The sequence below is a fragment of the Mobula hypostoma genome, chromosome 29 (genome assembly GCF_963921235.1).
Source record: "Mobula hypostoma chromosome 29, sMobHyp1.1, whole genome shotgun sequence".
NCBI lineage: Eukaryota > Metazoa > Chordata > Chondrichthyes > Myliobatiformes > Myliobatidae > Mobula > Mobula hypostoma.
The window spans coordinates 22,428,869-22,449,958 of record NC_086125.1 but is presented as its reverse complement, the minus strand read 5'-3'; the positions used below and the strand labels follow the sequence as shown (position 1 = coordinate 22,449,958).

General features: G+C 43.5%; 1 protein-coding gene across 1 annotated transcript in view; it reads left to right on the top strand.

The window, feature by feature from the left end:
- Positions 1–1,411: 1,411 nt before the first annotated feature.
- The window catches only part of LOC134339369 (adhesion G protein-coupled receptor E2-like), a 101,955-nt gene continuing 82,276 nt past the window's right edge, over positions 1,412–21,090 (top strand). Inside the window, exons 1-5 of the mRNA XM_063035811.1 lie at positions 1,412–1,424; positions 6,585–6,603; positions 10,516–10,619; positions 15,676–15,795; positions 16,447–16,584. Of these exons, the coding sequence (XP_062891881.1) occupies positions 1,412–1,424; positions 6,585–6,603; positions 10,516–10,619; positions 15,676–15,795; positions 16,447–16,584 (394 nt within the window). The remainder of the gene's footprint in view (positions 1,425–6,584; positions 6,604–10,515; positions 10,620–15,675; positions 15,796–16,446; positions 16,585–21,090) is intronic.

Here is a 21,090-nt window from a genome sequence, read left to right as displayed (position 1 = left end):
ATCTCCTTTTTCAAAAAGATTATTGGATTATTGTCAAGTTTCCTAGTTTGTCATAGTGCCATCTCTCTTGGCCTTTTTATCTCTCATTTCCATTTTACTTTCTCAGAACACATGGTTGAGAAAAATACCTAGATAAAAACGCTTTGGCATTGCTTGAGAAATCAGGCCTATGGTATGTGCAGCAATAGCTAAATAAAGATTTAAGATTGGGTACATCATATTTCGTCTCCGTCATAACTCTACTAAGCCAACTAAGCCAAGGTCAATTTTTGAGTGCTTTAGATGTTGTCCTTTAAACTAAGAATCTGCATTACTGTCTGTCCTCCCTATTAAGGCCTGCAAGTTTATAGCCTACGTATTGTACTGAACTAAAGTCTTGGTCCTCAGCTTTGATACCCAGGGGCCTGTTCTGTGGCAGTGTTCAGAACTAAATCCTGGGCTAATTGAATGAGTCCAGAGTCCAGTAAAGATACTCTTTGTCCACCCCTTTGAGCATCTTCTCCTGGCTGAAGAGGGAGAGGAAATCAGTGGACCAACCCTCTGAGGATGTTGGACCAAATCTCGGACAAACAGACATCACCCTAAACAGACCAGCCATGAATTCACGGTATTGTTCAGGGTAGATCGCATGGGCCAGCACGTGACCCAGGGGGTGAATGTTCTCTGAGCAAAGATGCTGCCATCTGTGCTGAGGGAGAAGACTAGACTCGAGCTTCTGAGGAAGTGAGAGTCAGCGGACCCAGGTTTAGTCTTGATCTCAGGTACTGTCTGTGAACTTTGCATGTTCTTCCCATGCACATGAGGTTCCTCTGGGTGTTCCAGTTGCCTCTCACATCCCAAGGATATACAGGGTTAATTATCACTGAAAGCTACCTCTTAGTGTAGGTAAAGAGCAAAATAACCAAAGGGGAGTTGATGGGCATCTGAGGGAGAATGTTGCCAGGAAACAGGGAAATAAGAAGGGAAGTAGGACACAAAGAAGAGAAAATCTGCAGATGCTGGAAATCCAAGCACCAGACAGAAAATTTTGGAGGAACTCAGCAGGTAAGGTAGCATCTATGGAATAAAGTACAGTTGATGTTTCAGGCCGAATCCCTTTGGCAGAACTGGAGAGAAAAAGTGGAGGAGTAGATTTAAAAGGTGGGCTAGGGGAGAAAGTACCACCAGGGGGAGGGATGAAGTAAAGAGCTGGGAAGTTGATTGGTGAGATGAGATGAGAGGGAGAAAAAGGGATGGGTAATGGAGAAGGGGTGGGGATGGACTGGGGTTGAGAGCATTACCGGAAGTATGAGAAATTGATGTTCATGCCATCAGGTTGGAAGCTACCCAAGAGGAATATATTGTGTTGTTCCTCCAACCTAAGTGTGGCCTCGTCATGACAGTGGAGGAGGGCATGGATGGATATAATGGAATGGGAATGGGAAGTGAAATTAGAAAGGTGCCACTGGGAGATCTGAGTTGTTCTGGCAGATAGAGCATAGATGCTCAGCGAAGCGGTCTCCCAATCTATGTCGGGTCTCACCGATGTACAGCAGGCCATGCTGTGAGCACCGAACACAGTAAATGACTCCAACAGAACCGCAGGTAAAGTGTCATCTCACCTGGAAGGACTGTTTTGGGCCCTGGATGGTCGTGAGGGAGGAGGTGTAGGGGCAGCTGTACTTGTTCCGCTTGCAAGGATAAGTATCAGGAGGGACAATTGGACAAAGGAGTCTCATAAGGAAACAGAAAGTGTGGGGGAGGAGGGAAAGATGTGCTTGGTGGTGGAATCCCATTGGAGGTGGTGGAAATTTCGGAGAGTTATGTGCTGGACGCGGAGGCTGGAGGGATATTAGATGAGGACAAGAGGAACCCTATCCCTGGTAGGGTGGCAGGAGGATGGGGTAAGCAGACATGCATGAAATGAGTTTGTGGATCTTGGGTAGGAGGTAGAAATGGGGGGTGTGGGGTGCGGTAACTGTGAGGTTGGTGGCGGTGGATGGGAGATCCTCAGAGCCAAAAAAGTTGGTGGTAGTGTTGGTGACTGTGACCTGCTGTTCCATAGTGGGGTCCTTTTCGAGGGGTAGGTAAAAGGAGGCGTCTGAGAGTTGGCGCTGGGCCTCAGCAAGTAAGAAGTCAGAAGGGGTTGCTCTGCTGGAGCTGGTGTGGGATGGATGGGCTGAATGGCTTCTGGCTGGCACACAAGTCAGTAACATGGCAATGACCACACTGTGTCACAAGAGAGACATCCACCCAGTCACCTGGTTTTCCCAAGTGCTTGATTCCAGAATCTCTGAGGATCTCCAAGGTCATCCCAGCCTGCCCTGGTGACTGATCTTATTGAGAGCTGGTGGAGGACAATGGTCAGTTCCACCAATGTTCGGGAGTATCTGAGCCAATGTTTGGAAGGTCGTCCCACAAACTGTGTGTGCATCCTGGATGGATTGATTAGGCGAGAACAGTCTGTTAAAGGTACAGGCCAAGTGTCCTATTCCCTCTGGATCCTTGACTGGGAACAGAGCAGGAAAATGGTCAGAGATAGAGGGCCAGGTATAATTATCATACTGACAGCACAGGCTTGAAGGGTTGAATGGTCTCATCCTATCCTCTATGTTTCTATGAGCAGGAAGGGCTGTCATCGAGCATATCTTCCTGATCTGGTGATGAAGCCTCCACCATTTCCCCACCAGTCAGAAGAGCGAGTCACAGTCCAGATTATCTGGGACCTTGCACATTTTAGTACATTATGAGCTGCAGGTCTGTTAGTGGACTCTTCAAACCCTGGTACCTTTGTCCCGGGACTGGCTCCTTCACAGCTTGAACCAGGCTAGACTCTCATATCCATGTCCCTCTGAAGGAATTCCATCCCAGAACTTAGTCTGTGGTCTGCCCCCTCACAATTGATTGAATTTGGTGGAGGTAGCTTTACTCTGTATATAACTCATGTTGTCTCTGCCCATGATATATTTATGGGACAATGTGAAGGGAGCTTCATTCTGTACTTACACCATGATGTGCTTGCCTCAGATGTGCTTGTGTCAGTACCTCCACCTGAACTCTGTCTTTATGTGTGTTTTCCCCCTAGCTGTCAGTCTGTGGTTTTGTATTGCCATGTGCTCCTGTCCCCGCTCCTGCTCTACTCTGGCTTCTGTATTAGTGAGCACTCCGTCTTTCATCGGTTTCTCATTATTACCTGTACTGCTGCCCCCTGTGTCTCATTGTGCTCCAACTATCATCTGCCTCTCTGTTTATTGCTCAGTGTATTTCAGTCCTGTGTTTTCACCTGTTTGTTGCCAGATTGTGCCAGTGAATTTTCCTGAGCCTTTCCAGCATTCGTATCTGAACTCTGTCTGTCTGAATATCGACTCTGTTTCTCCGATTCTGGTTTTTGGATTTCTCTGGATGTTTTGATCTCTGCCTGAACTTTGACGGTGATCTTGTTTGCACCTTGGGACTTGATACTCAGTTAATATCACTGTGTGCACAGTACTGGGTCTGCGATTGGATCCCTGCTCCAGTGCCCTGACAGCTTGTGGTACATTGCAAACGAAGAGTTACCATGAATTTAACCCATGATATCCTGCTGAGGATATGTTTGATGGGATGACACAGAAGGAGTGTTACTCTGTATTTAACCCACGTAGTCACTGGTCTGGAAGTATTTCATGGGATACTTGACCAATTTTTATGCCATGGAGGTGTACCATTAAAAAACTATATCTATATATCTATATATATATATAAACTATATCTATATATATATAGTAACACCCAAAATGCAGAGAATAAAAACCACATCATGCCCATAAAAAAAGAATAAAATAAAAGAGCTATTAACTGGAGTAAGGGGAAATATGAGGCTATCAGGCAAGATCTTGGAAGCATAAATTGGGAACAGATGTTCTCAGGGAAACGTACAGAAGAAATGTGGCAAATGTTCAGGGGATATTTGCGTGGGGTTCTGCGTAGGTACATTCCAATGAGACAGGGAAAGGATAGTAGGGTACAGGAACCGTTGTGTACAAAAGTTGTTGAAAATCTAGTCAAGAAGAAAAGAAAAGCTTACGAAAGGATCAAAAACTAGGTAATGATAGAGATCTAGAAGATCATAAGGCGAGCAGGAAAGAGTTTAAGAATGAAATTAGGACAGCCAAAAGGAGCCAAGTGAAGGCCTTGATGAGCAGGATTAATTAAAGCCCGAAGGCATTCTACAAGTATATGAAAAACAAAAGGATAAGATGTGAATGAATAAGACCAATTAAGTGTGTCAGTGGAAAAGTGTGTATGGAACTGGAGGAGAAAGCTGAGGTACTTAATGAATACTTTGCTTCAGTATTCACTACGGAAAAGGATATTGGCAATTGTAGGAATGATTTACAGGGGACTGAAAAGCTTGAGTATATAGACATTAAGAAAGAGGATGTGCTGGAGCTTTTGGAAAGCATCAAGTTGGATAAGTCACCGGGACCAGATGAGATGTACCCCAGATGTGGGAGGTGAGGGAGGAAATTGCTGATTCTCTGGCAATGATCTTTGCATTATCAATGGGAATGGGAGAGGTTCTGGTGGATTGGAAGGTTGCAGATGTTGTTCCCTTATTCAAGAAAGGGAGGAGAGATAGCTCAAGAAATTATAGACCAGTGAGTCTTACTTCAGTGGTTGGTAAGTTGATGGAAAAGATCCTGAGAGGCAGGATTTATGAACATTTGGAAAGGCATAATATGATTTGGAATATTCAGCCTGTCTTATCAAAGGCAGGTCATGCCTTACAAGCCTGATTGAATTTTTTGAGGATGTGACTAAACACATTGATGAAGGTAGAGTAGTAGATGTAGTGTATATGGATTTCAGCAAGGCATGTGATAAGGTACCCCATGCCAGGCTTATTGAGAAAGCAAGGAGGCATGGGATCCAAGGGGACCTTGCTTTGTGGATCCAGCATTGGCGTGCCCACAGAACGAAAAGAGTGGTTGTAGATGGATCATATTCTGCAGGGAGTTCAGTGACCAGTGGTGTGCCTCAGGGATCTGTTCTGGGACCCCTTCTCTTCGTGATTTCTATAAATGACCTGGATGAAAAAGTGGAGGGATGGGTTAATAAATTTGCTGATGACACAAAGGCCGGAGGTGCTGTGGATAGCATGGAGGGCTGTCAGAGGTTACAGCAGGACATCGATAGATGTAAAACTGGGCTGAGAAGTGGCAGATGGAGTTCAACCCGAATAAGTGTGAGGTGGTTAATTTTGGTATTCTACAATAGCAGAATATAGTATTAATGGTAAGACTCTTGGCAGTGTAGAGGATCAGAGGGATCTTGGGGCCTGAGTCCATAGGACACTCAAAGCTGCTGCGCAGGTTGACTCTGTGGTTAGGAAGGCATATGGTATATTGGCCTTCATCAACCATGGGATTGAGTTTAAGAGCCAAGAGGTAATGTTACAGATATATAGGACCCTGGTCAGACCCCACTTGGAGTACTGTGCTCAGTTCTGGTCACCTCACAACAGGAAGGATGTGGAAACTATAGAAAGGGTGCAGAGGAGATTTACAAGGATGTTGCCTGGGTTGAGAAGCATGCCTTATGAGAATAGGTTGAGTGAACTCAGCCTTTCATCCTTGGAGCAACAGAGAATGAGAGGTGACCTGATAGAGGTGTACAAGATGATGAGAGGCATTGATTGCGTGGATAGTCAGAGGCTTTTTCCCAGGGCTGAAATGGCTATCGCAAGAGGGCATAGTTTTAAGGTGTTTGGAAGTAGTTACAGAGGAGATGTCAGGGGTAAATTTTTTAGGCAGAGAGTGGTAAGTGCATGGAATGGGCTGCCAGCAATGGTAGTGGAGGCTGATACAATAGGGTCTTTAAACAGATTCCTGGATAGGTACATGGAGCTTAGAAAAATAGCCATGGGTAACCCTAAGTAATTTCTAAAGTAAGTACGTGTTCAGCACAGCATTGTGGGCTGAAGGACCCGTATTGTGCTGTGGGCCTTCGTCTTCTTCCCTCTTCCATCAGAATGCCTACTTTCTCCTTACTGCTAGAGACATTTAGTGGTGTCTTACAGGCAATGAGTTGGAACAGTGAGGTGATAACAGAACACCCCAACCCTCCTCCCTCCTCAGGTACTACCAAACTTCTTCCCTTCTCTGATCACAGTTCTCGTCCATACCGGATATTCTCAATTCTCTCTGACCTTCCCCTCTCTGAGGTGGAACGTCCTGCCCTCAGTAAGAGCCTCACCTTTGTGCCCCTGCACCCGCCATGCCCACAGTGAAGCCGAGCTCTTCTTCCATTGTCGCCATCACTGTCCCTACTTCTTTGGCAAGGACTCTTCAGCCTGCACCGATGACCCCTTCTCCTGTCTTCAACCCTCCTTCTCTTCCTGGACACTCTGCTCTGGGGCTTTTGATCTCTAACTGCCAATGGGACATACGCCATATTGACTAACACTCATCTCTACAATTCTAACCTCAGTCCCTCTGAACGTGTAACCCTCCACTCTCTCCGCACTAAACCCCACCTCACCATCAAGCCCGCAGATAAGTGGGGTGTTGTAGTAGTCTGGCAGATTGACCTCTACCTTGCTGAGGCCAGGCAGCAACTCTCAGACACCTCCTCTTACTTGCCCCTTGAACAGGACCCCACTAAGGAGCACCAGGCCATTGTCTCGTGCGCCATTGCTGACCTTATCGACTCTGAGGATCTCCGACCCACTGCCACCAACCTGAGAGTTCCCTTACCCCGCACCTCCCGTTTCTACCTCCTTCCCAAAGTCCATAAACCTGACTGTCCAGGTAGACCCATTGTTTCTGCCAGTTCCTGTCCCACTGAACTTGTGGCTGCATACCTCAACTTTGTTTTGTGCCCATGGTTCAGTCCCTTTCAACTTACGTCCGTGACACTTCACACACTCTTGATCTTTTCAATGACTTTAAGTTCCCCGACCCTGATAGTCTCATTTTCACCATGAGTGTCCATTCCCAATACATCTCCATCACCCTTCAGGAGGACCTTAAAGCTCTCTGCTTCTTTCTGGACAACAGACCCAAACACTTCCCTTCCCACCACTCTCCTCTGTCTTCCAGAACCGGTTCTTGCCCTCAATAATTTATCCTTTGGTTAATTCCACTTCCCTCAAACTAAAGATGCAGCCATGGGCGCTCACAGGTGACCCAGAAATGCCAGCCTTTTGATCGGCTACGTGGAACAGTCCATGTTCCAAGCCTACACAAGCATCATCCTCCAAATTCTTCTTACACTACATTGACGACTGCATTGGTGCTGCATCCTGCACCCATTCTCAGGCTGAGGCTTTTCAATAGGATTGGAACGGAAGGAGAGAAGTCAGGGTGAGAAGTTGGGGGAAGTTGCTTATGAGGCAACTGAAATATCCTCTTTCTTCAGAGAAAGGGACGTCCCTTCCATCACCATTTATGCTGCCCACACCCTCATTTCTTTCATTTTGCACACGTCTGCCCTCACCCCATCCTCCTTCTGCTACACCAGGGATAGAGTTCCTCACCTACCACCCCACTAGCCTCCACTTCCAGCACATAACCTTCGTAACTTCTGCCATCTCCAATGGGATCCCATCACCAAGCACACCTTCCCCCCCTCCACCAGTTTCCTCTTTCCACAGGGATTACTCCCTACTTGACTCCCTTGTCCACTCATCCCCCCTCCAATGATCTCCACCCCTGGTACTTATCCTTGTAAGTAGAACAAGTGTCACACCTTCCCCTACACCTCCTCTCTCGCTATTATTCAGAGCCACTAACAGTCTTTCCAGGTGAGGTGATACTTCTCCTGTGAGTCTGCCGGGGTCACGTACTGTATCCAGTGCTCCCTGTGTCCTGCGTATTCATGAGACCCGACGTAGACTGGGAGAACACTTCACTGAGCACCCTTGATCCATTTGCCACAAAATATGATCTTCCGGTGGCCACCCAATTCAATTCTGGATTGCATGCCCAATCCCATTCTGACATGTCAGTTCATGGTCTCCTCTACTGCCATGATGAGGCCACATTCAGGTTGGAAGAACAACATCTTATATTCCATCGGGGTAACCTCCAACCTGATGGTGTGAACATTGATTTTTTGAACTTCCGGCAATTGTTCCCCCCACCCTTCCTTCACCATTCTCTATACCCCATTCCCTGTTTCCATCTCTCCCCTTATCTCCTTAGCTGCCCATCACCTCCCTCTGGTGTTTCTCCTCCTTCTTTTTCTTCCATGGTCTTCTGTCCTCTCCTGTCAGATTCCCCCTTCTGCGACCCTTTATCTCCTTCACCAATCAACTTCTCAGCTCTTTACTTCACCTCCTCCCCTTCTTACGGTTTCATCTATCACCTGCCACCTTGTACTTGTTTCTCCCCTTTCCCCAACTTCTCACTAAGACTTCTCCCCTTCCTTTCCAATCCTATTGGAGAGTCTTGGCTCAAAACATTGACTGTTTACTCTTTTCCACAGATGCTGCCTGGCTGCTGAGTTCCTCCAGCATTTTGTGTGTGTTGCTTGGATTTCCAGCATCTGCAGATTTTCTCGTATTTTAGTTACAAGGAAAATGACTGACCCTTGTCTTGCAACTCTCAGCCCTTATCTGTTTCTGTCTCGGGGAGAGGAATTCCAAATCTTTCTTTCCAAATTCCAGGGTAACCTAATTTACCCCCAGTGATGGCATGTTGTGATGCACAAAAATTTCTTCCCTGAGGACAGTAAATCTCTGGAGCTCTGAATTCACCAAGGATGGTGAAGGCTGGATCATTAGGAATATTTAACGTGCAAATAGATACTCTAAGTATTTGCAAAATCAAGGCATTGAGTCCTTGGGAAACTGGCACAAAAGGATCAGACCCAGATTCATTATCACTGTCTTCTATAACATGAAATTCGTGCTTTATGTCAGCATTATAGAGCAGACATAAAATTACGATAAATTATAAAATAGATGCATGGTACAAACAGAAGGACTAATGAGGTAGTGTTCATTGGTTCTTGGGCCATTCAGAAATCTGAAGATAGTGGAGAAGAAGCTGTTCCGTAAAATGTTGAGTGTGCATCTTCACCATTTCTCTAATGGTAGTAATGAGAAGGGGGTAGGTCCCAAATGATGAATGCTGCCTTTTGAGGCGTTGTCTTTTGTAGATGTCCTTGATGATGGGAGGGTGGTGTCTGTGATGGAACTGGCTGAGTCTACTGACTCTTTTGATCCTGGGTGGTGATGCAACCCATCGGACCACTCTCCTCCATAGAAATTCCTAACAAGGTGTAGCAACTGATGTCCCTTCCTCATGACTGCATCAATGTATTGGGCCCAGGATATGTTGTGTTGATGTTGATGCTGTGGAATTTGCTGGGAATTCCAATGGTGCAGCACTCCAATCATTGGAGTTCATCTTTTGGAGGGATGGGATGGAAAATAATTAGTTCCATTGTTGATGGTTGAGAGAAAATTACACTTAAACTGGAAATCTTAAGCTCAAAGTAAACTTATTATCAAAATAAGTATATGTCACCATATACTACTTTGGAAATCATTTTCTTGCAGGCAAAAACTGGAACATAAATAAATACTATAGAATTTATTAAACATTATAAAATAATAAAGACTGACAAACAAGCAATCTGCAAAAGAGTTCAAATCATGTCAATAAGAAAAAGTAAATATATAATACAGAGTACATGAGACGTAGACTTCCTGAAAGTGAATCGATAGGTTGTGGAATCAGTTCATCATTGAGGAGAGTGAAGTTATCCATGGTAGTTCAGGAGATTGATGGTTGTTGGGTAATAACTGTTCCTGAACAGTTATTGAGACCTAAGGCTCCTGTATCTCACCATCCAGGACTTTTCCTCTTCTCAATAGTCCCATCAACAAAGCAGTACAGAGCTTGAAGACCCACACTCAATGTTTTCCAAACAGCTGCCATCAGTCCTGTCATCAGATTTCTGAAATGTCCATGAACTCACGAATACTATCTCATAACACCTTGTTTGGATATTAGTTAATATTTATCACTTCAAAGTTCAAAATAAATTTATTATCATATGGTAAGTTACCATGTACTATTCTGAGATTCATTTTTGAAGACATTTACAAGGAAATAAAGCAATACAGTAAAATTTATATAAAACTCTACATAAACAAAGACTAACAAACAATCAAAATACAAAAGAAGGCAAAACTTGCTTCTCACACCACTAGGTTCAGGAAGTTATTACCCTTAACCATCAGCCTCCTGAACCAGTGCAGATAACTTCAACAGGTGATGTGGAGTCACATGAGCTTTGGAGACCAGTGTCAGAAGTCAATACTGGTGGCTGGATTTTGGTCACTGAGAACAAAGCACAGACACTCCTGTGATCAATGCCATCAATCCAAAGTCTGATTTTGCCCATCTCAGGAGGTGGGGCTATTAACTCTCTCACCGTCCCACAGTTGTCATCATCTCTGGCTATGTTCAGTATTGGGGTGTTGTGTTCCAGGAGGGAAGGAGTAAAAATGACAGAACCAAAGTCTAACTGCTTCATTTTCATTCTTCTAGTTATCTTGTGCTGTGGTATGTTCCAAGACATTCTGTCCCAAAATCACAAGTGTCAGCCAGGTCATCGATTTAAACCATCACAAAACAAATGTTTCGGTGAGTTTTAAATTCCCTCAGGTGACTGAGTTTGGTTGAGGTTTAAATGGGTGATACAGTTCAATTAATGGTTTCAATGAATGTACATTTGGTGCCCACTTTATTAGGTACACATGTACCCCTGCTCATTAATGCAAATGTCCAATCAGCCAATCATGTGGCAGCAACTCAATGCACAAAAGCATGCAGACATGGGCAAAGGGTTCAATTGTTGTTCAGACCAAAGATCAGGATGGGGTAGAAATGTGATGTAAGTGACTTTGGCTGTGGAATGGTTGTTGGTGCCAGACAGGGTGGGTTGAGTATCTTAGGACCTGCTGATCTCCTGGGATTTTCACACACGACAGACTCTAGAACATCCAGTGAACAGCAGTTCTGTGAGTGAAAACACCTTGTAATGAGAAAGTGTTATGTTTTGTAACTCCAAAACACAAAACGAATTAAAAGCAAAACCACAGAGCCAGAGCCAGGGATAACTCATGTACATTTAGTTTTGTTTAAATGAACCAGAACACTTACTCAAACAATATATTTACAATATTACTCAATTATTTCTGAGATATTAAATACACAACAGAAAGGTCAAAGGAGAATGGCCAGACTGGTTCAAGCTGATAGGAAGGCGACAGTAACTCAAATAACCATGTGTTACAACAATGGTGTGTAGAAGGGCATCTCTGAATGCACAGCACTGTATATTGATCCCTCTGAGTTCCTCTCCGGTAAATAAATAAATTCCAGTATGGATAATTGTGAAATATGGTGTAACTAGAGTTTTATAGAGCTGCAATATTTCCTCACAGCTCTTAACATAGAAACATAGAAAATAGGTGCAGGAGTAGGCCATTCGGCCCTTCGAGCCTGCACCGCCATTTATTATGATCATGGCTGATCATCCAACTCAGAACCCCGCCCCAGCCTTCCCTCCATACCCCCTGATCCCCATAGCCACAAGGGCCATATCTAACTCCCTCTTAAATATAGCCAATGAACTGGCCTCAACTGTTTCCTGTGGCAGAGAATTCCACAGATTCACCACTCTCTGTGTGAAGAAGTTTTTCCTAATCTCGGTCCTAAAAGGTTTCCCCTTTATCCTCAAACTGTGACCCCTTGTTCTGGACTTCCCCAACATCGGGAACAATCTTCCTGCATCTAGCCTGTCCAATCCCTTTAGGATTTTATACCTTTCAATTAGATCCCCCCTCAATCTTCTAAATTCCAACGAGTACAAGCCCAGTTCATCCAGTCTTCCTTCATATGAAAGTCCTGCCATCCCAGGAATCAATCTGGTGAACCTTCTTTGTACTCCCTCTATGGCAAGGATGTCTTTCCTCAGATTAGGGGACCAAAACTGCACACAATACTCCAGGTGTGGTCTCACCAAGGCCTTGTACAACTGCAGTAGTACCTCCCTGCTCCTGTACTCGAACTGTCTCGCTATAAATGCCAGCATACCATTCGCCTTTTTCACCGCCTGCTGTACCTGCATGCCCACTTTCAATGACTGGTGTATAATGACACCCAGGTCTCGTTGCACCTCCCCTTTTCCTAATCAGCCACCATTCAGATAATAATCTGTTTTCCTATTTTTGCCACCAAAGTGGATAACTTCACATTTATCCACATTAAATTGCATCTGCCATGAATTTGCCCACTCACCCAACCTATCCAAGTCACTCTGCATCCTCTTAGCATCCTCCTCACAGCTAACACTGCCACCTAGCTTCGTGTCATCCGCAAACTTGGAGATGCTGCATTTAATTCCCTCATCCAAGTCATTAATATATATTGTAAACAACTGGGGTCCCAGCACTGAGCCTTGCGGTACCCCACTAGTCACCGCCTGCCATTCTGAAAAGGTCCCGTTTATTCCCACTCTTTGCTTCCTGTCTGCTAACCAATTCTCCATCCACATTACCCCCAATACCATGTGCTTTAAGTTTGCACACTAATCTCCTGTGTGGGACCTTGTCAAAAGCCTTTTGAAAATCCAAATATACCACATCCACTGGTTCTCCCCTATCCACTCTACTAGTTACATCCTCAAAAAATTCTATGAGATTCGTCAGACATGATTTTCCTTTCACAAATCCATGCTGACTTTGTCCGATCATTTCACCGCTTTCCAAATGTGCTGTTATCACATCTTTGATAACTGACTCCAGCAGTTTCCCCACCACCGACGTTAGGCTAACCGGTCTATAATTCCCCGGTTTCTCTCTCCCTCCTTTTTTAAAAAGTGGGGTTACATTAGCCACCCTCCAATCCTCAGGAACTAGTCCAGAATCTAACGAGTTTTGAAAAATTATCACTAATGCATCCATTATTTCTTGGGCTACGTCCTTAAGCACTCTAGGATGCAGACCATCTGGCCCTGGGGATTTATCTGCCTTCAATCCCTTCAATTTACCTAACACCACTTCCCTACTAACATGTATTTCGCTCAGTTCCTCCATCTCACTGGACCCTCTGTCCCCTACTATTTCTGGAAGATTATTTATGTCCTCCTTAGTGAAGACAGAACCAAAGTAATTATTCAATTGGTCTGCCATGTCCTTGCTCCCCATAATCAATTCACCTGTTTCTGTCTGTAGGGGACCTACATTTGTCTTTACCAGTCTTTTCCTTTTTACATATCTATAAAAGCTTTTACAGTCCGTTTTTATGTTCCCTGCCAGTTTTCTCTCATAATCTTTTTTCCCCTTCCTAATTAAACCCTTTGTCCTCCTCTGCTGAACTCTGAATTTCTCCCAGTCCTCAGGTGAGCGACTTTCTCTGGCTAATTTGTATGCTTCTTCTTTGGAATTGATACTATCCCTAATTTCTCTTGTCAGCCACGGGTGCACTACCTTCCTTGATTTATTCTTTTGCCAAACTGGGATGAACAATTGTTGTAGTTCATCCATGCAATCTTTAAATGCTTGCCATTGCATATCCACCGTCAATCCTTTAAGTGCCATTTGCCAGTCTATCTTAGCTAATTCACGTCTCATACCTTCAAAGTTACCCCTCTTTAAGTTCAGAACCTTTGTTTCTGAATTAACTATGTCACTCTCCATCTTAATGAAGAATTCCACCATATTATGGTCACTCTTACCCAAGGGGCCTCTCACGACAAGATTGCTAATTAACCCTTCCTCATTGCTCAAAACCCAGTCCAGAATAGCCTGCTCTCCAGTTGGTTCCTCGACATGTTGGTTCAAAAAACCATCCCGCATACATTCCAAGAAATCCTCTTCCTCAACACCTTTACCAATTTGGTTCACCCAATCTACATGTAGATTGAAGTCACCCATTATAACTGCTGTTCCTTTATTGCACACATTTCTAATTTCCTGTTTAATACCATCTCCGACCTCACTACTACTGTTAGGTGGCCTGTACACAGCTCCCACCAGCATCTTCTGCCCCTTAGTGTTACGCAGCTCTACCCATATCGATTCCACATCTTCCCGGCTTATGTCCTTCCTTTCTATTGCGTTAATCTCTTCTTTAACCAGCAACGCCACCCCACCTCCCCTTCCTTCATGTCTTTCCCTCCTGAATATTGAATATCCCTGAACGTTGAGCTCCCATCCTTGGTCACCCTGGAGCCATGTCTCTGTGATCCCAACTATATCATAATCATTAATAACAATCTGCACTTTCAATTCATCCACCTTATTACGAATGCTCTTTGCATTGACACACAAAGCCTTCAGGCGCTCTTTTACAACTCTCTTAGCCCTTATACAATTATGTTGAAAAGTGGCCCTTTTTAATGCTTGCCCTGGATTTGTCGGCCTGCCACTTTTACTTTTCTCCTTAGTACTTTTTGTTTCTACCCTCACTTTACACCCCTCTGTCTCCCTGCACTGGTTCCCATCCCCCTGTTGTGAACTAACCTCCTCACGCCCAGCCTCTTTAATTTGATTCCCACCCCCCAACCATTCTAGTTTAAAGTCACCTCAGTAGCCCTCGCTAATCTCCCTGCCAGGATATTGGTCCCCCTAGGATTCAAGTGTAACCTGTCCTTTTTGTACAGGTCACGCCTGCACCAAAAGAGGTCCCAATGATCCAAAAACTTGAATCCCTGCCCCCTGCTCCAATCCCTCAGCCACGCATTTACCCTCCACCTCATCGCATTCCTACTCTCACTGTCGCATGGCACAGGCAGTAATCCCGAGATTACTACCTTTGCGGTCCTTTTTCTCAACTCCCTTCCTAGCTCCCTATATGCTCCTTTCAGGACCTCATCCCTTTTCCTACCTATGTCATTGGTACCTATACATACCATGACCTCTGGCTCCTCACCCTCCCACTTCAGGATATCTTGGACACGATCAGAAATATCCCGGACCCTGGCACCAGGGAGGCAAACTACCATGCGGGTCTCTGCTCTTGAACACAAATCCTCAACTAATGAAGGCCAAAACACCAGAGGCCTTTTTAACCGGTTGATTTAATGTGATGGTAGTGTTGCACAATATTCAGGGGGGTGTCCCTGGTGTGAAGATGGGATCGAAATGTATATGTCAAGCACATTAATGGGTCTGGACTTGACACATCGACCAGTGAAGACAGTGGGTGGCCTTCTATGAAGGGTATGTATGAACCAAATGGTTTTGAAGAAAATCTGGCACTTTTTAAAAATCATATCGCTACAAAAGTCAACTTTAATATTATTTATTTATTTAGTGATATAGCATGGAACAGGCCTTCTGATCCAATGAGCCACACTGCAGCAACCCACCTATCTAACTCTACCCTAATCACAGGACAGTTTACAATAACCAATTAGCCTACCAACCAGTACATCTTTGGACATTGGGAGGAAACCACAACACTTGGAGGAAATCCACACACTCGTGGGGAGAATGTACAAGTCCCTCACAGACAGTGTCGGAATTGATCTCTGAACTTCGGAATAGCCTGAGTTGTAATAACGTTGTGCTGACCGCTACATTACCGTGGCATCCCTGATGTTATTTTCTAAATTCCATCAACTACAGTAGAATCCACTTGTAATGGACAGCAAAATGTTTACGATTGTAAAGAATTTTTCCTCCTTACACAGATATCGATGAATGTAAAAATGTTACTATATGTGGACCTCGCAAAAGGTGTTGGAACACAGCTGGCTCTTACAAGTGTCAATGCAAGCAAGGGTACAACACAGTCAATCAGGACTGTGAAGGTGAGGAATTTAAATAACTATGAAATCAAGAATGATTTTCGAGATCTGAATTGTTGGTTATGAATGTGTTAGGTAGCGATCGACTGGTTGGCGACCACTATGTTAGCGACTGTGAATGAAACAAAATTACGAGGGGTACATTGTAGATAGGGAAAATGCAAACAGGATTTTTCCACTGAGGTTGGATGGGTCTCCAAACAGAGAAAGATGAGGGGATCTTCATCGCTCAGAGGGTTGTGAGAGTGTGGAAGGAGTTGTCAGCACCTGAAGTTTGGATAGGTACATGGATAGCAGGGTTATGGAGTGTTACCGGTGCAGGTTGATGGCATTGACGAGATGGGCTGATGCTTCTTCTGTGCTGTACTTTTCCATGACTCTAGGGGGCGCTACGGTAGAGTAGCGGTTAGTGCGACGCTATTACAGTTCGGGGTTTCAGAGTTTGGAGTTCAATTCCAGTGTATTCTGTAAGGAGTTTGTACAGAAGTCTGGGCACGGTAGTGGTCGATGAAAGTTAACTCTGATAAGTGTGAGGGTGGAGACCTTGAAGGTTGGGTATATACCATGAATGGTAGGACACTAGGGAATATTGAAGAACGAAGGGACCCTAATGTGTAGTTGAAAGATCCCTGAAATGTTTCTCCGTCTGCACAGATATCGATGAATGTACTTCCACTCCGTGTGCCCATGAAGCAACTTGTCAGAACACAGATGGTTCATTCAAGTGTATTTGCAGCACAGGTTTTCAGTCGACTGAGAAGGCTGGCTCCAGTGGAAGGAGGAGCTGTGAAGGTAATTACCATAAATAACTGTGACATAGAATAAAGATCAAATTGCCAATCTCCAGGATGGTCAAGGTCAAAGTCAAAGTTCAGTTTATTGTAATATGCACAAATAGATGTATGCTCTAGTACAATGTAAAACTTACCAGATGGGCCAAATGGCCTAATTCTGCTCCTATGTCTTTTGATCTTACGGTCTTACCTGCAGCAGCATCACAGGCACATAGCATGATGTAAGAGTCATTCACAAGAAAAACATACATTAAATACAGTGGATTCTAATTAATTGGGCCATCAGTTAATTGGGGCAGCCGCTTATTTGGGAGAACGCTGAAAAAACAAAAACTAATTGTGAACATTGCCAAGAATCCCTTCAGTTACTTTGGACACCATGCAGCTTATTTGGGGCAGGAGACGGTTGCCGAACAATTTCTAACTAGTGTCAATCATGCATACGTGTGTGTATATTGGACGCTAAACTCTGCTGAGGGCAGAGTTTTTAAATACAATTGTTTCTTGATAATTGGGACGCATCAAGACCAGCACATTTTGGTCCAATCAATGGTTGTCATGGAAATATTAAAAATTATTAAAATGTCAAACATCATTTAACTAACAATTTACGTATTTAAATGAAATGCAGACCTAATTAGTACACCGCCAGTACTACTAGAGTACTATAAAACTGTGTATTAATTCTTAATAGTTATCAACAGAGGAATTAATCTGCTGTGTACTTCTGATTGGCTGTAAATGAACAAAATCAGTGCAGACAGCTACAAACGTTTGTAGTACAGACAACAGACTGCTTTTACAGATTACTTTGGACAATTGCATCCTCCAATTCTTCATTTTTATTGATAATATTCATAATGATTGTCCATACCTTTGTAATTCCTAATTTGTTGAAGTAGTGATATGGTTTCATTTTCACTCTTGGCCATGTCTGGTATCTTCAAGTCGGAACGGTTGAAACTCCATTGAGCAAAACAGTTCCGAATTCTGCTGCTAATTTCTTGCCAGCTTTCAATGACAAAAGTCACTGCATTTTGAACACAAACACATGTAACTGACGCTACTTAAAGGCTGATTGCTCTAAGCATAGCGCAGTGTCTAACGGCCATGCAAGTGGACGTGAATCACACTAGTTAGAAACTGTTTGGAAAAGCTCCTACTCCAATTAAGCAGCATAGTTGTCCCAAATGCTGAAAGAAAATGAGGCTATTTTCTCAATTTAGTTTTTGTTCTTTAAGAGTTGTCCCAAAAATGGCTTCCCTAATTAACCGGATTCTGCTGAAGCATCAGTTGTGTGTGTTTGTGTTCAAAAAACAGTGATTTTCTGTCACTAATAGTTGGCGAGAAATATGTCGCAGTGTTGGGGCATATCCTAAAATTAAAGAATAATCTCATGGCTGCTGCTGCTTTGAGAGGAAATATTAAAGATGAGGTAAGGCAAAAAAAAAGTGGGGGTTTTAGATCTTTGGACAGCTCTGGTTATTAATGCTGAATAAAAGAGAGGACTAGAATATGAAAGCAAGAAGGTAATGCTGAGGCTTGAGAAGGCATTGGTCAGAACGGATTTGGGCCCCTTATCTAAGAAAAGATGTTCTGGCAATGGAGGGGGTCCAGAGAATGATCCCACGAATGACACGATTAACATATGAGGAGCATTTGATGATTCTAGGCCTGTAGTCCAGTGCTCCCCAACCACTGGGCCGCAAAGCACGTGATACCGGGCTGCGAGGAAACAATATGATTTGGCGATATGAAACGATATGAGTCAGCTGCACCTTTCCTCATACCCTGTCACGCCCACTGTTGAACTTTAACGCACGCGAGGTCATCAGTGACCCAAGACGTGCAAAGGAATGGGTCCGTGACCCATTTGTGAATGTTTCCGGTGATCTCCCATGTCAGCGTGGGAAAAAGATCAACTCCTCGAGCTTGTAAATGACGGTGGGCTGAAAAATATGTTTGACATAACATCTCTGCCAGCATTCTGGATCAAAGTCAAGGCTGAATATCCTGAGATAGCCACGAAAGCACTGAAAACATTGCTTCCATTTCCAACATCATATTGCTGTGAAGTGGAGTTTTCTACAATGAATGCAACGAAAAATAAATTGCCAAATAGAGTGGACATAAGGAACCCATTCGAGTATCGCTGTCTCCCATCAACCCTCGATATGTTGTTGTTGTTGCATGTTGTTGCAGGAAAACAAGCCCAGGGCTCCCACTGATTCAGCGATATTGGTGTGTTGCAATGATTTAATATGTTCACACGAGGACAGTATGCGCTGTGTGTTTAATATCCAAACGTTACTTAAAATGTTATGATGCTATTGACTTATAAGTGACTTATAATTCAGTGGTCCCCAACCTCCGGACCGCAAAGAATGCAGTGGAACAGCGGTAGCCGGAACACACCCAGCACATCTTTAAGAAAAAGCCGAAATAAACAAGCTAATTGATGCCGGCCCAGATCAGAGGCAACACAATCGGCTTGTTTATTTCGGCTTTTTTCTTAAAGATGTGCTGGGTGAATTCCGGCTACCACTGAACCGCTGAATTCTTCACGGCAATGTATTGGTCCGCGGCCCGGAGGTTTGGGACCACTGTTATAATTCACTTATCACTATATTGATGTGAGGAAAATATGCACTGTGTGCTTAATATTAAGTTCATTAGACAAACCCCCTTAGAAACGAAATTGAGTGTATTAGCCACTTGTAAGTGACTCATAGTTGATTTATCACCTATATTCCGGTCGTGTTTAACACCACACCCTGCCGGTCAGCCGGTCCACAAGAATATTGTCAATATTAAACCGGTCCACAGAGCAAAAAAGGTTGGGGACCCCTGCTGTAGTCGCTTGAATTTTTTAGCAGAGGGTGGTGAATCTGTGGAATTTATTGCCTCAGGAGACGGCTCCAACACAAACAGAAATCAGAATCAGGTTTATGATCACCGAGGTATGTTGTGAAATTTGTTGCTTTGCTGAAGCAGTACAGTGCGATATATGAAACGTACTATAAATTGGTCAGAAATACATATTCAAAAATTAATTAAGTAGTAAATAAAGAGAGCAAAACAAGTGTGGTAATATTCATGGGTTCATTGTCTGTTCTGAAAACTGATGGAGGAGGGGGAGATATTCCTAAAAAGTTGAATGTTTGTCTTCAGGCTTCTGTACCTCATGCATGATGGCAGTATTGAGAAGAGGGCATGTCCTGGGTGGTGGGGTTCCTTCATGATGGATGCCACCTGTTTGAAGCAGTGTGTTTTCAAGATGCCCTAAATGGTGGTGAGACTAACGCCCATAGAAACCGGCTGAGTTTACAACCCTCAGTATGTTTTTCTGGTGCTGTGCACTGGCCCCTCCATACTTGATGGTGATGCAGTCAGTCAGAATGCTCTCTGTTGTACATCTGTAGCAATTTGTTAGCTCCATCTACCTATATTGACCAGACAGATCGTTTGAAAACAAGAAACCACCATCAACACAACCTTTAGGACCACATCCAAGCTGGTTAACAGTTTTAGTTACCATGGTCATTACTGCTTAAGTCCGGAATCCTAAATTCCCACATCGATCAACATCATAATCAAAGTCAAAGTAAATTTATTATCAAAGTACATATATGTCAGCATATACAACACTGTGATTCATCTACTGACAGAAATTATTGCCTTTGGTTCAAGAGCCTCTGGACTCACACCACTAGGTTCAGGAACAGCTACTACCGCTAAACCAGCAGGCTCTTGAACCAAAGGAAATAACGTCACAAAACTTCACTTGCATCATCATTGACATGTTCCCAGAACCAGATTCAAAGACTCCTCATCTCATGTTGTCGATAGTTATTGCTTATTTATTATTATTATTATTCCTGTTTCTATTAGCAGAGTTTATTGTCTTCTGCACTCTGGGTGACCGCCCTAGTTGGGCATCTTTCATTGATTCTGTTATGATTATTATTCGTTATTTTTTGCAATTTATTTTTTATGGAAGTTCATCATTGAACAAACATTTCCATAAGATGTACTTCAGACACTGTACATATAGATTATATATTCATATTTGCCACAAACATCCACATCATATTTGTCTGAGGTATAGAAAGGAGATGAAAGAATGAACAAGCTAAAGGAGAAAACTATGTAGAAGTAGATTTTTTTGTTTTTACAACATATTCATTGATTTGTGAGAATAAAATCAGACCTATGAGGTGTTATGTAGTTAAACCATTTTTCCCAGTATGAATCAAATTGTTCCAACTTATGACTAACAGATGCTGTTGTCTTCTCCATTTTGTAAACATCCATTGTAATTTCCATCCATGCATTTAAAGTTGGGCTCTGCTGTGATAACTATTTCCTGGTAACCAGCCACCAGCAGTATATTCATTAAATATTCATCTCTTTTCAACCACTCTTGAGGTATATACCCAAAACATATGGTCTTACTTTCTAAGGGTATTTCACATTTAGAGATGTCTTGAAGGGCATTGTGTAT